At 36.3% G+C, this 15,439-nt stretch overlaps 1 protein-coding gene across 1 annotated transcript in view; it reads right to left on the bottom strand.

Moving 5' to 3' along the window:
* Positions 1–15,439, bottom strand: part of CNBD1 (cyclic nucleotide binding domain containing 1) — a 391,920-nt gene that overhangs the window by 110,779 nt on the left and 265,702 nt on the right. Inside the window, exons 8-9 of the mRNA XM_070480954.1 lie at positions 8,238–8,372; positions 6,642–6,774 (exon numbers count right to left, since the gene is read on the bottom strand). Of these exons, the coding sequence (XP_070337055.1) occupies positions 6,642–6,774; positions 8,238–8,372 (268 nt within the window). The remainder of the gene's footprint in view (positions 1–6,641; positions 6,775–8,237; positions 8,373–15,439) is intronic.

The following is a 15,439-nucleotide window of genomic DNA, read 5'->3' on the forward strand; positions in this document are numbered from 1 at the left end:
AATAGGTGAATCCTCTATAATATTTGGAGACTTCAGCTCCTCTCTCTCAGAGAGGGAAAGATTCCACAGGCAGAAAATCAGTGAGGATACAGTTGAAGTCAACAGCACCATCAGTCAACTTGACGTAATAGACATCTATACACTACTTCATCCAACAACAGCAGAAGACACATTCTTCTCAAGCTCACATGGAACCTTCACCAAGATAGACTGCTTTCTCAGCCATAAAATACATCTTAACAAATTTAAAAGTGTAGAAATCATACTATATCTGCTTTCAGACCACAATGAAATTAACTAGAAATCAATAACAGAAAGATAACTGGAAAAATCTCAAAATATGTGGAGATTAATCAACGCACGTCTAAATAATACATGGGTCAAAGAAGAAACCTCAAGGAAAATTTTAAAGTATTTTGAATTAAATATAAATAAAACCACAATTTACCAAAATTTGTGAGGATGCAGGGAAAGCAATGCTTTGTCGGAAATTTATAGCAATGAATGCATACATTAGAAAAAAATAAATATCTAAAGTGAGTGATCTAAGCTTCCAACTTAGGAAACTAGAAAAAGAAGAGCAAATTAAACCCAAAGTAAGCCGAAGATACGAAATAACAAAAATTAGAGCTGAAATCAATGAAATTGAAAACAGGAAATCAATAGAAAAATACACAACATCAAAAGCTGATTTTATAAACCAGCAATGATCAACTGGCATTTGAAACTAAAAATACAATATGATTTGCATTAGCACCCCAAAAAACAAATACTAACGTATAAATCTAATAAGTATAAGATGTATATGAGGAAAACTTTAAAACTCTGATGAAAGAAATGAAAGAACTAAATAAATGGAGAGATATTCCACACTCCAGATAGGAAAATAATAGTGTCAAAATGTCTTGATCTATAGATTCAATGCAGTCCCAATCAAATTCCCAACAACTTTTTGTGGATATAGACAAATTGATTCTAAAGTTTATACAGAGAGGCAAAAGACCCAGAAGAGCTATCACAATATTGAAAGTGAAGAATAAAGTCGAAAGAGTGATGCTACCTAAGTTCAAGACTTGTTATAATTCAACAGTAATCAAGACAGGGTGGTATTGGTGAAAGAATAGACAAATACGTCAGTGGAACAGAGCAGAGATCCCAGGAGTACGTCCCATAAATATAGTCAACTGCTCTTTGACAAGGAGCAAAGGCAACACATAGAGCAAAGATAGTCTCTGCAGCAAACGGTGCTGGAAGAACTTGGGGTCTATGTGCAAAAACATGACTCTAGACATGGACCTTACACCTTTCACAAAAATTAACTCAAAATGGATCACAGACGGAAACATAAAGTGCAAACTTACAAAACTCCAAGAACATAAGAAAAACTATAGATGACACTGGGTATGGTGATGCCTTTTTAGACACAACACCACAGACATGATCCATGAAAGAAATAATTGATAAGCTGGACTTCATTAAAATTAACAACTTCTGTTCTGCAAAAGACGGTGTCAAGAGAATGAGAAGATAACCACAGACTGGGAGAAAAAAATTGTACAAGATACATCTGATAAAACTCTGTTACCCAAAATATACAAAGAACTCTTAAAAATCAACAGTAAGAAAACAAGAAATCTGATTAAAAAATGGGCCAAAGACCTTAACAGACACTTCAGCAAAGAAGATATATGGATCACAAATACACATCTGAAAAGATGCTCCACCCGTAAGTCATCAGAAAAATGCAGATTAAGTCAACAATGAGATACTACTACAAATCTACTTGAGTGGCCAATATCCAGAACACTGACAACGCCAAATGCTTTTAAGGCTGTGAAGAAACAGGAACTCTCATTGCCGGTGAAAGTGTAAAATTCTACAGCCGCTTTGGAAGTTTCCTACAAAACTAAACACACTCTTACCATACTATCCAGCAATTGTGCTCCTTGATATTTACCCAAAGGAGTTAAAAATTTATATCTACAGAAAAACCTGCATACAGATGTTTATAGCAGCTTTGTTCATAATGTCAAAACCGGGAAGCACTAAGACGCCCTTCAGTAGCTGAATGGATGAATACACTGTGGTGCCGTGGTACGCCCAGACAATGGAATATTATTCCGCATTAGAAAGAAATGAGCTGTCATACCGTGAAAAGACATAGAGGAACCTTAAATACTTATTATTAAGTGAAAGAAAGAGTCTAAAAAAGCTACATACTACATGATTCCAATTCTATGGCACTCAGGAAATGGCTAACTATAAAAAGAAAAAAACAGTAAAAAGATCAGTGGTTGCCAGTGATTAGGGAGGACAGGGGGGATGAATATTTATCCAAAGCAGTTAAAAATTTAAGTCCACATAATTTTTTTTTTTTTTTTAAAGATTTTATTTTTCCTTTTTCTCCCCAAAGCCCCCCGGTACATAGTTGTATATTCTTCGTTGTGGGTCCTTCTAGTTGTGGGATGTGGGACGCTGCCTCAGCGTGGTTTGATGAGCAGTGCCATGTCCGCGCCCAGGATCCGAACCAACGAAACACTGGGCCGCCTGCAGCGGAGCGCGCGAACTTAACCACTCGGCCACGGGGCCAGCCCCCTAAGTCCACATAATTTATGCTTCACATATGTGGAGCACAGAGGACTTTTAGGGCAGTGAAACTGTTCTGTACGATACTGTAATGGTGGATAAATATTGTTAAACATTCATCCAACCCATAGAATGTCCAACACCAAAAGTGAGCCTTAATGTAAACTATGGGCTTTGGTTCATGATGTTTCAATGTAGGCTCATCAGTTGTCACAGATGTACCACTCTGGTGGAGTATGTCATTAGTGGAGGATGCTCTGCAAGATTGGGGGCAGGGGGTATATGGCAAATCTCTGTACTTTCTGCTCAATTTTGTTGTGAACCTAAAACTGCTCCAAAAAGTAGTGTCTATTAAAAATCATTAAATGAATTAATATGTTACAGTGGAAAATATTTGCTTAATGCAAAAGAGACTAGTAAAAGAGGAATGGAGGAACAAAAACACAGCAGGATCAATGGCACCTCTAAGCACAAACCTGGCTCTGGGGTGCTCAAGAGTGTGCCTTGGGGCTAAGAGTTTTGATCTCCTGCACATAGTTGATCTGCAAGAGATCGATGTTAAAAAGTTGGGATTTAAAGCCTAGAACTTCAAACTTTCCTCCAGTAGAGCTTCAAAGTGTGTGTTCTGTGGCTGACAGTCTCCACTTTTGGTTTGGGAAGACTAGATATCATTTTTACTCTTATTATATTGGCATATTTTACCTCTCAGAACTAAATTGGTCACTACAGTTTTTTTAGTATCTCTAGTTACTATGTTTGCTATGTCAAATGCTACCTGGAAAAGATGGAGCATGCTGATATAAAGCAGGATAACAATAAAATGTACATCAATAGTTCATTGCTGCCAAGTTAATTTACTATTTTTTCATACACACATGATAGACACAGAAACAGTTTGATTACGGAGATCATCTGGTTGCCATTTCCCAGCCAATCACGCCTTGGAAAAATAACATCTGGGAATATTAGTTGGTTGAATACAAACCAGACAGGCCCAAACTATAAGCAATGTTGCATTCAGGCTCTCTTGGCATATGAAGCAAAAGTCGAGAAGACTTAAGAAGTTAACAAAGGAAATAGAGCTAGAAATAAGCTTTACTTATTTCGTAGATTGCCAAGGATTAATCCTAAATCCTATCAAGCTTTTGAATAATGAACTAAATCTCTCTGAAACTTCATCCAATATACATTCCTAAAATAAGATCAAAACACACATAATTATGCTTTGGAAATCACACTACTGCTAATTTTAAACCTGGATAATGAAAGTATAATTTGAGCTACGCTCTCTATGTTTTCTGATGAAAATTCAAAATAAATCTTGAGTAAAGTCGAGAAGTATTATAGCTAATGCTTCTCTTTCATGTATCGTTTGTCGCTCCCATAAAAGAAAATTAGATTAGGTTGACAGGATTTATTCTTTACCTAGGTATGTTTATTTATAGGAATCGTGATATTTCAGAGCTGAAACGTGCTTTGAAGAGCATCTGGTGAAATTGTCATTCTTCCCTAAGCGAGATAAATGATTTTTAAAACTGTATAAGTGTAAGCACCACACAGTTATATGTTCGGGAATCAGTGGAAAAATAATGTTACTTTTGACTGACTCAATATAATCACACGTTGTCCAATGCAATACATAATTTCCACCATTATTTCCTGAGACATTTACCAAAAAGAACTTGAACCTAGCAATAGTCTAAGAAACTGTGTGTCACGTCAGAACCTTCTTAATTCTTTGATGCTAAAATTTAAATATTTTGATTGATACTTTAGACTGAGACACATATTATTCACCAGTAATCAAATACATTAAAGCACATAATTATTCTCCTTTTCCAAATTCCATGTTCTTTTGACTCACTTAATTGAAGATATCTAATATGGTTTCTTTCCTCCTTTTAATCACCTCAAAAATATTAATGTCCTAATAGATTAGCAAGGCTAAGATATTATTTTTTATAGAAAATAGCCCTGAAAGTGAAGCATGGACCAAGATTGAAATTTCTGATACAAAATGGGGAACCCATGATAAATCCAAAACATCCACATTTAAAAGAAAATTGTTTCCATACAATAAATACATTGAATTCAGAAAAGATCAGTTCCCAATTTTTTACAAGTTAGTTTACTACTTGCCTTCTATATATGTACTGTTTGCCAAAAAATGACATTTATACATCATTAGGAAAAATGTTTTATGAACAAAAGTGCAATATGACTCATTTAATTTTTAAAGCAAGAGAAAAATATATATTCATCTAAACATGGGCTAAACACTATCTCAAAAAGTAATAAATAAAATATAAAAATATAAAAACAATGAGGCTGGTCCGGTAGCACAGTGGGTAAGTTCACATGCTCTGCTTTGGTGGCCCAGAGTTCACCAGTTCAGGTCCTGGGTGTGGACCTATGCACTACTTGTCAAGCCATGCTGTGGCAGGCATCCCACATATAAAATAGAGGAAGATGGGCATGAATGTTAGCTCAGGGCCAGTCTTCCTCAGCAAAAAGAGGAGGATATGAGCTCAGGACTAATCTTCCTCAAAAAAAAAAAAAAGAAGAAAGCATAAAAACAAGCACTGGAAAGAAATTAGAAACAAATTCAGGAAGGTGTTTCTGGTCTTACCAAATTTAACGGGTTCATTAGAGAATCTCAGTTTTTGAAGCACAAACCTGCTTCTAACGCTGTTTACTTTTCTCCAATAAGAGAACTCTCTGTACAGCGCTGAGCTGAATCTCACTTTTCTGTTATGTAGTCACTTCCTCAAAGGGCATCTTCACCAGAGTCCCTAACTTCTCCACCATATTTTTGTCACTAGAACAGTCACATTATGGAATTTACAACTCAAACCCATTCTTTTAGAACTTTAATTTCAAACTTAATTCAGAAGTGTTGTCCTCCTCCTGGCACCATATCCCTCACTACAGTTAGGACTCTGTAGGCGTGAGGTGGAAATATTTCTTTCAAACACGTCCTCTTTCCTTATAATCTTGGTACTCGACCCTCCACTGTTGGACTAGGAGGAGAGACAGGCAAGGTTACAAACCTCTCTCTGTTGTTTGTGGCTGTCCCGTCTCTTGTGGGGCGATAGTGATTCCCTACAGAAGGAGATCTAAGGTTCTGAACCACCAAGAAAGCTCCTCCTGAGTTGGCGTCTTAGTCGGTTTGGGTTGCTGTGGCATCAGAGACTAGGTGGCCTAACAACCACCTCTCGTTTCTCACAGTTTTGGAGGCTGGCAAGTCCGAGATCACCATGCCCGCAGATGCAATGTCTAGGAGAGCCCTCTCCTGTTCTGCAGACAGCTGCCTTCTTGCTGCGTCCTCACCTGGCCAGGCCCTCTTCTCAGGGCACTAATGCCATTCATGAGGACTCCACCCCCATGACGCCATCACCTCCCAAAGGTCCCACATGCAAACAGCCTCACACTGGGGACTCGGTCTTCAACATACTAATTTTGGGGGACGTAAACATTCAGTCCATAGCAGTTGGCATCTCTTATTTAGCAGGCTCTCAGAGTTGGAAAAATTGTACAAAATGACTCAACGCCACCTACACTTTTTGTGTGCACATACTCCAGGAAATCCACACATCGTAGCCAGACAGCCTCACTGCGGGTGTCCCTAATGTCAGCCTCGCCTATTCTCTCTCATGGTGTCTTCCACGGATAACGTGCAGCATAGATGCAGATATGCAAACTTGCTGCTTAAGTACCTGCTCGACCCAGAGAACAGGAAAAAAGGACTGTAAGCTCTCACCACATTTTTCCTTTTTAGTTTGCTGCTTACATTGACAGTCAGGGAGGGGCACCAGGGAGGGCTGTGGGGAGACACAGAGGCAGGTGGGAGTGAGGCCAGTTCTGAGATCACTCATCAAGCCAGTACGGGATGATTTTTAATAAGAAACAGGTCCAATTCAAAGTCAACATTGAATGAATTAGGGAAACACTCATACGAAGAAATGTTATATAAAACTTGAAAACTATGAAAAATTGCAAATTCCAATAATACCATATTATGTAAAGAAAATGATCCGAAGTTGCATTAAACTCACCATGACCTGGAGGAAATTTTTTCCATTTGATGAGTCCAACTAGCTCATATATGGATAAAGTAGGCCACTCCTCATAATACGGACACTGACGAATTAATTTCACTTTTTGTTTATTTTCCAGTTTCTTTTCTTCCTATAAAAAAGTCATCCAATTTTCTATATCAGGTAATTTAAAAAGAAGATAAAAAAAGGACAGCAAATAGATAACTGGCAGTAAAATAAAAATAAAAATAATGTTAATGTAAATTAGAATAAAATACATTTGAATTTTATAAGAGAATCATTCTATGACTACATAACCATATTGAATTTTTAATCTTCAGATCTGCTATGAAAATTTTGTCTTCCCACCTTTCGTAATACTTTTGGACTTCTATAAATGTTTCAGCACTTTTAAAAAACCTGTCATATTTAAGACTAAACTCAAAATTTGTATTTGATAATATCAAATAAGTGATACAAATATTTTGAAAATAAAAGTGAAACACTAAAAACACTTTTTTTTTCTTTTGAGGAAGATTAGCCCTGAGCTACCATCTGCTGCCAATCCTCCTCTTTTTGCTGAGGAAGACTGGCCCTGAGCTAACATCCGTGCCCATCTTCCTCTACTTTATATGTGGGACGCCTACCACAGCATGGCTTGCCAAGCAGTGCAATGTCCGCACCTGGGATCCGAACCGGCGAACCCCCGGGCCACCGAAGCAGAACGTGCGAACTTAACCGCTGCACCACTGGGCCGGCCCCTAAAAACACTTCTTTTAAAAGCACGCCACTCTGAAACCAGGAATATGGAAGGAAGCTGAATTCTGAGAAAGTCTTCTCTACCACTGGCACTGAGACCATCGTATCAAAGAAAAACCCAACTATTAACGACCTAAATCATGAAGATGGATGTCTCATCTCTCTCCAGTGTGAGCACCTACGTGGCTGACACCAGTGTTCTGAGGTGCCTGCACCAGCATAGGCCCTGTCCAGAGGAGCCAGCAGAGCAGGACATGGGTCCTCCCAGTCCCGTCATCTATACACACGTCCTCTGCCATCCCAAGGAAGAGAAACAGAGGAGAGGCAAGATTCTGGATTTGACTAAAAGAGAATAAATTGTTAAACTTGAAGTAAAGAAGTTATCTTAACAGAGCAGAATTAGGGGTCAGAATTTACTTGTGATCACCTATTCATGCGGCTCTGGGTTTGTTGTCTAGCTATGAAATAGCCTGCTAGTCACCCCCAAGTGTTCTTTTCCCCCCTGAGATAGACTGTAGAGATTTAGAGATATTCCGGCATCTCTGAGACATAACATGCTTTTGACACCCAAAACATACATTGTTGAATGAATGAATGAATTTTAAATTCATGAAAAACCAAAAGAACTCAAAAATAGTCATAAAATATATCCAGAGAGACGTTTCTTTCCACTTCAACTATCCGTCACCATTAGAGGCTTAAGTGATGTTCATCGATAAACCACGTATTTATGGTTTCCAGGACAAGTCAAATTAAAAAATAAAAGGAATGTGGATATCTTCTGTCCAGAGAGGCAAAACGTAGCGTGAATTTATACTCATATTGTGCTAATATATAGATTATATTTGGTCATACCAGTTTTAACTTTGTGCAATCCTTTGCAGGAATTCTAAGAATTTCACAATCTTCTTCCATCACCACTGCGTACTTTGCTATGGATTCAGTCTGAGATATAATTTCCAAGGTACCAAAGGTGCTCCATTGTCCAAGCTGCAAAAATACCAAAGGCAACTTAAGTTTCATTATCACACATCAGCATAAAAATACCAGTGATGGTTAAAGAAGCAGCCTAGGAGAGTCTGCAAAAGACAGAATTATAGGTCAAGCTCCACATCTATGAAAGAAGGGGATCTGGACAGTCTTGCACGGATGTCCTACTTCTTCTGCCCAACGTCACTTCTCCAAAGCAAGAGAAGCAATTCCACTTTTTTCACTAGCATAAAGAAAATACCTTATAAGAATAGGTCTTCTGTTTTACTCACTGATTCATTTAAGTACCCAGAATAGTGTTTGGTACATAGTAGACATTTGATAAATATTTGTTGAAAGAATGAAGAAAATAGTACACTTATGTACAGAGGGTCGTCTGTTTATTTTATTATCCTCACATGTTGGTAATAATAATGAAAATGAATATAGTGTTATGCAGTGTATAAGTCACTACCAGATATATGTATTCATGTAGGGTCTAATTTAATATGTGAGAGACAAATTAAGCATGGCAAACATGTTACCATTAGAATACATATTGTATGTTATTAGGATGGAGTGAGACCACATAGACTTACACACAGGTCTATACTCATGTTTGCCTGGGAAAAACTGGAGCATGTGTAAGGGATAAGAGATTGAGAAGCTTCTTAGGGAAAACATTAGGTCAACATGGCTATCTAAGATGATACGGGTGGACTTCCAGTCTTCCACTTCAAATCCATAAAAAGGCTGAATATTATTCTTTTTAGCTGACTGAATAGCTGAGCTTGAAGCTGAAAGTCCAGAAATAAAAAGGGAATTTAAACAGTCACTGCTGAAGCCAAAGCGATCCACAGTAATATCAGAGTGAGATGAAGACCTGAGTGGTCGAGTTTTGCGGCTTGTCACACATGTGGGAACAGGAGATGAGACTCAGGACCACACAAGTTGAGGAACTGGAGTAGAGCCGCCTTGCCTGAATCCTAGGAGCTTGGAGAACTGCCCCTTCCGTGAAATGGAGACAACAAAAACTCCACCCACTAATCTAGCCATGGAGCTGGGTACAACTGTCACAAAATCAGGATCCTAGGTCTGCAACCTGTGTGGGTACGGAATATATATTTACACATAGTACAGCACTCAAAGCTGAAAAATTAGTGTAAAGCCTGGTACGCAACTGGAAAAACCCCAGGAGCCAGGAAAGTGCAAACTGCAAATTTGATGTATGAATTCAGAAGAAAAGGAACTGCCATAGAAAGCAATTCCTGCTAATAACAGCATCACGATAAAAAACATTACAATCCACGCAAGTGAACAAATCGTTGTGAGGGAAAGTCAAAAAACAGAGAAGAAGAAGAAAAAATTTAACAGCCTGAAAGGAACTCTATACAATTAATATATTTAGACCATAAAAGCAGAGCATAACATTATGAAAGCAAAAAGAAGCATTTTGTAAAAGAAACAAAATTAAACTTCTAAAAGTAGAAATTAGAGTTATTGAAAGATAAACTCAGTGGACACATTAATTAGTAGATTGAAGAAAAAATTTATGACATGGATAAAACTATGAGAAAGTCATCCAGAATAAAGCATATAAAATATAGAAGGAATAGAAATAAGGAGGAGATTTTAACAGATATGGAAGGAAGATGGAATATATCAAAATAAAAAAAGAATGCGTATATCAGCATAAATCTACTAGAATTTCTAGAACAAATAAAAAAGAATGGGAGAGAGGTGATACATAAGTGATAATGGCTGCAAACTTTCCAGAACTGAGGGAAGAGGTGAGTCTTGAAAATGAAGGAGCATATATCCTTGTGTTTTACACTCTTGCTCAGGTTCTGGTGTACTCTCTTAATTTTTCTCCCTGTGTCATCTTATTAGCTATCAGTAATTTCAAGCAGATGTCTTTTACATGTATTTTTCCAAATTTTCTAATTGTCGCTGGTATAAGACTTACTCTGAGTTACCGAATAAACCACTATGAAAGCGGAAGTCCTCTATGACTTTGAACAACATTCTTAGAGCTTTCTTTCTTGAGTCATTAACCAATATCACCTGACTTCCTAATATTATTAGGAAAGTACTAAACTTCCAACACCCTTTACACATCCAATTACTTAGCTGAATTATTAAAAAATTAATTAATATTTATATTTCCACTCTGTTTTATAATTATGATCATCGTAAAAGTGTTCAAAACATAACCTTCAAACTAGAATTCTTTATTTACTTAAGATAGCAATATACAGTAATGGTAAAACAAGCAACAAGATGTTAATTTTAGACATTATGTGAAACAAATTAATAAAGGTGAATTTTAGGTAGAATATTGAATGCAAAGAAAAGGAGTACAAGTAAGTTGATTAAAAAATTGGTAAATTTAAGTAGAATTTATGGATATATAATAATTTAAAAATAACTAATATGGGGTGTCTTTAAAAGAAGATAGATTTAAAACATGTTTACAACAAGTCAAAGAGAGGAGCAGGAAGATAGAATTTAAGTATCTGAGAATCTTTATACTCTGGAACTAGAAAAGAAAAAGATTATGTAGCTTTTCTTAGTTTAAATTGCAAATTTAATAACATAGAAATTGGAGTTCTGTAGATGGAAAAAGAAAACAATGATGCAAAAATAAAGCGATCGAATTTGTATGTACCTAAAATATCTAATAAACATCTATAATCTGACTTAAAGAATATGAACAACAAAAGCATACAATTATAGCAAATGGCAAATTATTTAAAAAAATAATTTCTGGGGGCTGGCCCAGTGGCATAGTGGTTAAGTTCACACACTCAGCTTCAGCAGCCTGGGATGTGGGTTTTGGATCCTTGGTGCGGATCTACACACAACTCATCAAGGCATGCTGAGGCAGCATCCCACATAAAATAGAGGAAGACTGGCACAGATGGTAGCTCAGCAACAATCTTCCTCAAGCAAAGAGAGGAAGATTGGCAACAGTTGTTAGCTCAGTGCCAATCTTCCTCACCAAAAATACTAATAATGATTTGTAGGAGAGAACAACCAAATATACCATACACAAAAGAAGCGTGTTCAACCTTCCTAGTAGATGGAGAATTGTACATGGCACACATTTATTCATCCATCAGCCCGAAAATATTGAAGTACTTTAACCTACGAAACTGGGGAGATACATCATACATAACTCAAGAAACTGTAAAAACGTTTAAAAATGGAAAGAATCTGGTAATATTTACTGAAATAAACAGAGAGTGCATGCAGTACTTTATGCAGAAACCCATCGCCGAGGAATTTATCTTACAGAAATAGCGCATTCTTTTTTTTTTTTAATAATTTTTTTTTTTTGGTGGGCACCTGGGCTAACAACTGTTGCCAATCTTCTTTTTTCTTTTCTGCTTTATTTCCCAACCCCCCCTCCCCCTCTCCCCCCCCCCCCCCCGGTACATAGTTGTATATCCTAGCTGCATGTCCTTCTAGTTGTGGGATGTGGGACGCCGCCTCAACGTGGCCTGACGAGCAGTGCCATGTCCGCGCCCAGGATCCAAACTCTGGGCCGCCACAGCGGAGCGCGCGAACTTAACCACTTGGCCACGGAGCCGGCCCCGAAATAGTGCATTCTTAAGAATATATTTACAAGAAGTTTAATGCAGCACTTTTTAGTAACCCCCAACTGGAATCTTCTTTAATGGCCACCAACTTAGATTGATAGAGAGAGAGAGAGAGAGGTAGATAAATACAATGCATGCAGTATATACATACGTTTGCACATATATATCCAACCAAGTCTAATTTTAACATAGTGTTAAACCTTCATGACATTTATGTATCCTAACCTGTAAAAATGTTTATGATGAAGAAAACAAGCAGCACATGAAAATGTATGTTGAAAATCAATTTTGATAAATTGAATAATTACAAAAACAGTAATCTGTATAAGCATGTACAATTTGTATACATGCTAGGGTCAGTTCAGAGAAAGATGTGCCTGTGCAGATGGCAGGCTACTCAGGGGAGACGTTGAGCTAAAACAAGAGATTTAGTAACTTTTTCTGCAGACCTCCTTGCAGATTTTTCAATGACAATAATGAGTGGGTATTAAATTTTAAGTTTTAGACATTTTTAAAGACATTTAAAATGCAGGTTGAAATCTACATGCTGTGTTGTTTTCCATACCTGTGTCATCTCTCTGAATATCTTCATACTGATATGTAAACTCTTACATGATATACGTCAAATGTTTACATTCTTATCTCTGGCTGATGGAACTGCAGACAATTACCATTGTCTACTTTACACCTCTCTGTATTTTCTGAATTTTTCGATAAATTCAGAAGAGCAGTTTTGAAATCAGGCAACATTACAAAGCAATTTAAATGACTTACAACTCGATCTTTTCTCAACTATTTGGAAAACGTCATACATTAAGGCTAGACAGACAATCCTATTTTGGTGGAGATTGTTGGTGAAGTTGCACAAAAGGAATGATTTCTCCAACTTCTAAATTCTCACGTCATTTTACTAAAAAGTAAATCGATAGCTAACTTTATTCGGAAATGATGTATTCCCACGATTAAAAATTTTTGAACTTCTCTACGGATACATGACCCAATTTGCCTCTGAATGATGAGTAGTAAATCAATTAAGATTTCTTTTGAATAAAAACATCATGTTGAGGTTTGTTTTAAATTGCATTTACAAAAAATGAGCTTTTCTGAAAAACAGAAGGCTTTTATAGGTATAATTTTTGTTCTCCTTCTATTATTTTTCCATTGCTCCTAGCTTCTAGACATTTATACATTAAACAAGCTCAATGACTAAAATTAGAGCTGCTATTTTTAAATCAATGAAAGATCTTGTTCTTAACCCTGTGGAACATATTTTCTTTTTTCTAAGGGGCTGAAGAGGAGGTCAGAAAAAGCACCAAACCTTTTCAGATCAGGGGTTCATAACCCAGTCCAAGGATGGACCTTTAGAAGAGTCTTAAAATTATACATTATGCCACAGTGAGTGATTACTTATGAATTTCCATTTTTCTTGAATGAGTTTCTATAGCTTTCATTAGATTCTCAAATGTTTCTATTTCCCCAAAGAAGGTTAATAAACGCCACTCCAGATAGGAAAATATTACATATCCCCCATAATTTAAACTCTAATGGCTTTTATAGAAAGTACATTCTCACAACCAAACAAGGTTTTTCAACAAGAAATGGATATAAGGATGTTGTATTTTGTAACCTTTCACATACTTATGGAGGATTTGGGCCATATTAAGGCTATATCGTGATATCTAGAAGGTAGAAGGAAGAACTAACTGAATGTGAGGTCAGCCTGATTGGGACCTAACTCACCCCATTGGCTGAAGGATTGGCCTGTGTGTCCAGATAAGAATTTTCCGGACATGTTCATTTCAAAGCTCTATGCTGTGTCAAAGAGGAAGACATTTCCATTCATAGGAAAAGAACTGATCTTTAAAGACTATATGAATAACTATGCATTCTCTAAGTAAAACCTATAAATCAAGGCAACTGGTAGATATAGTCAATGAATTCCTCTTAACAAGCTGGTTAAATAAGACTTCCTATCATGGCCCTCATGTATTTGGCAAGAAGAGTCTAGAGATTATGGATCTGACAAGTAGATGAAAAAGTTGTTTTTATTTTCTCTAAAACAGACTGGTTGTTTCGAACATTCTAAAGGCATTTCCACCTCCTCAGTCATTCCCATGAAGCATTTGTCTGAAATATCCAGCATACTGATTGCTTATCTGAATTCGACCCAGCTTCAAGGTCCTGTTTAAGTCCTATCTCTTTCATAAGGCCACCTAGTTCATCCCAGTAATCCTTATGATTGCTAATAAATTCCGTATGCTATTGTTTTGTTCCATAACATGCAATGCTCTTATAAATAAGGTCACACTAAATAAATTAATGATGATATTATACTACTACCTTAAATCTTTGAAGATAAAGAAATTTGCTTCTTTCCCTCTATGACAGGGAGATTTTCATCAGCAAATGAGCCTAGGTTGCATAATTATCACTTGGTACCACTTTAAGACCTAGAGTATGTCCTTAAATTTGAAAGTCTAATTGTAAAGCATTAAGTGATCTATTAGATAAATCTTAAAGTTGGTATATAGAGTTTATCTGATGCTTTGTTTAATTCCACGGTGGTTACAAAACACAATCACTTGAAATTTTTTGAGACTCCATTTATGCCCTAGCACAAAATCTATTTTTTAAAAAATGTTCTATGTGCACTTAAAAGGAACATGCATACATTCTGCAATTGTTGTTTGCAATGTTGAAATACAGGTCTATTGGGTCAAGTTTGTTAATTGTGCTGTTCAGAATTTCTACAGTTCTACTGATTCTTTTTGGTCCGATTCTTTATCAGTTACTCTGTGATATCTACTAACCCCCGCCCCCACCGTAGTTGTGGATTTGTTTATTTCTTCTTTTTGCTCCATCAATTTTTACTTTTATATATTTTGATGTAATAATTTTTTGTGCATATAAATTTCATACTCATATCCCTCCTTATAGTTAATGAAGCTCTTGCAATAAAGTACACTTTGCCTACTATTAGTAAAGCTACCTCACCTTCTTTTTGGTTAGTGTGATCTGGTTTATCATCTTCCATTTTACCTTGTAACTTTCTGGATCTTTGCAATAAGGTGTGTCAACATACACGGTATTGTTTTATCCAGCCTGACAATCTTTGTTTACTAATTGAAGCATTTAGTCTGCTTACATTTAATGTAATTGCTGATATATTCTGAGTTAAATCTGTCATCTTAATATTTGCTTTCCATTTTTCTATCTATTCTTTGTGTCATTTCCTCTCTTTTATTGCTGCTTTTTAAAATTAATCAAATATGTTTCTTATTTTATTATGCCCTCATAGATTATTATATATTATTTTGTTATTCTTTTGATAGTTGCTCTAGTAATTACAAAACGCATCCTTGTCTCATTAGAGTATATTCTAAATTATTACTTTTTCCATTTTCCAGAAAGATAAGGACTCAAAAATTCTTTAAATCCATTTACTCTATCCTTTTGCTGTTTTTACTACTTTTGATATATTTTATT

Source organism: Equus asinus, chromosome 12 (assembly GCF_041296235.1).
Source record: "Equus asinus isolate D_3611 breed Donkey chromosome 12, EquAss-T2T_v2, whole genome shotgun sequence".
NCBI lineage: Eukaryota > Metazoa > Chordata > Mammalia > Perissodactyla > Equidae > Equus > Equus asinus.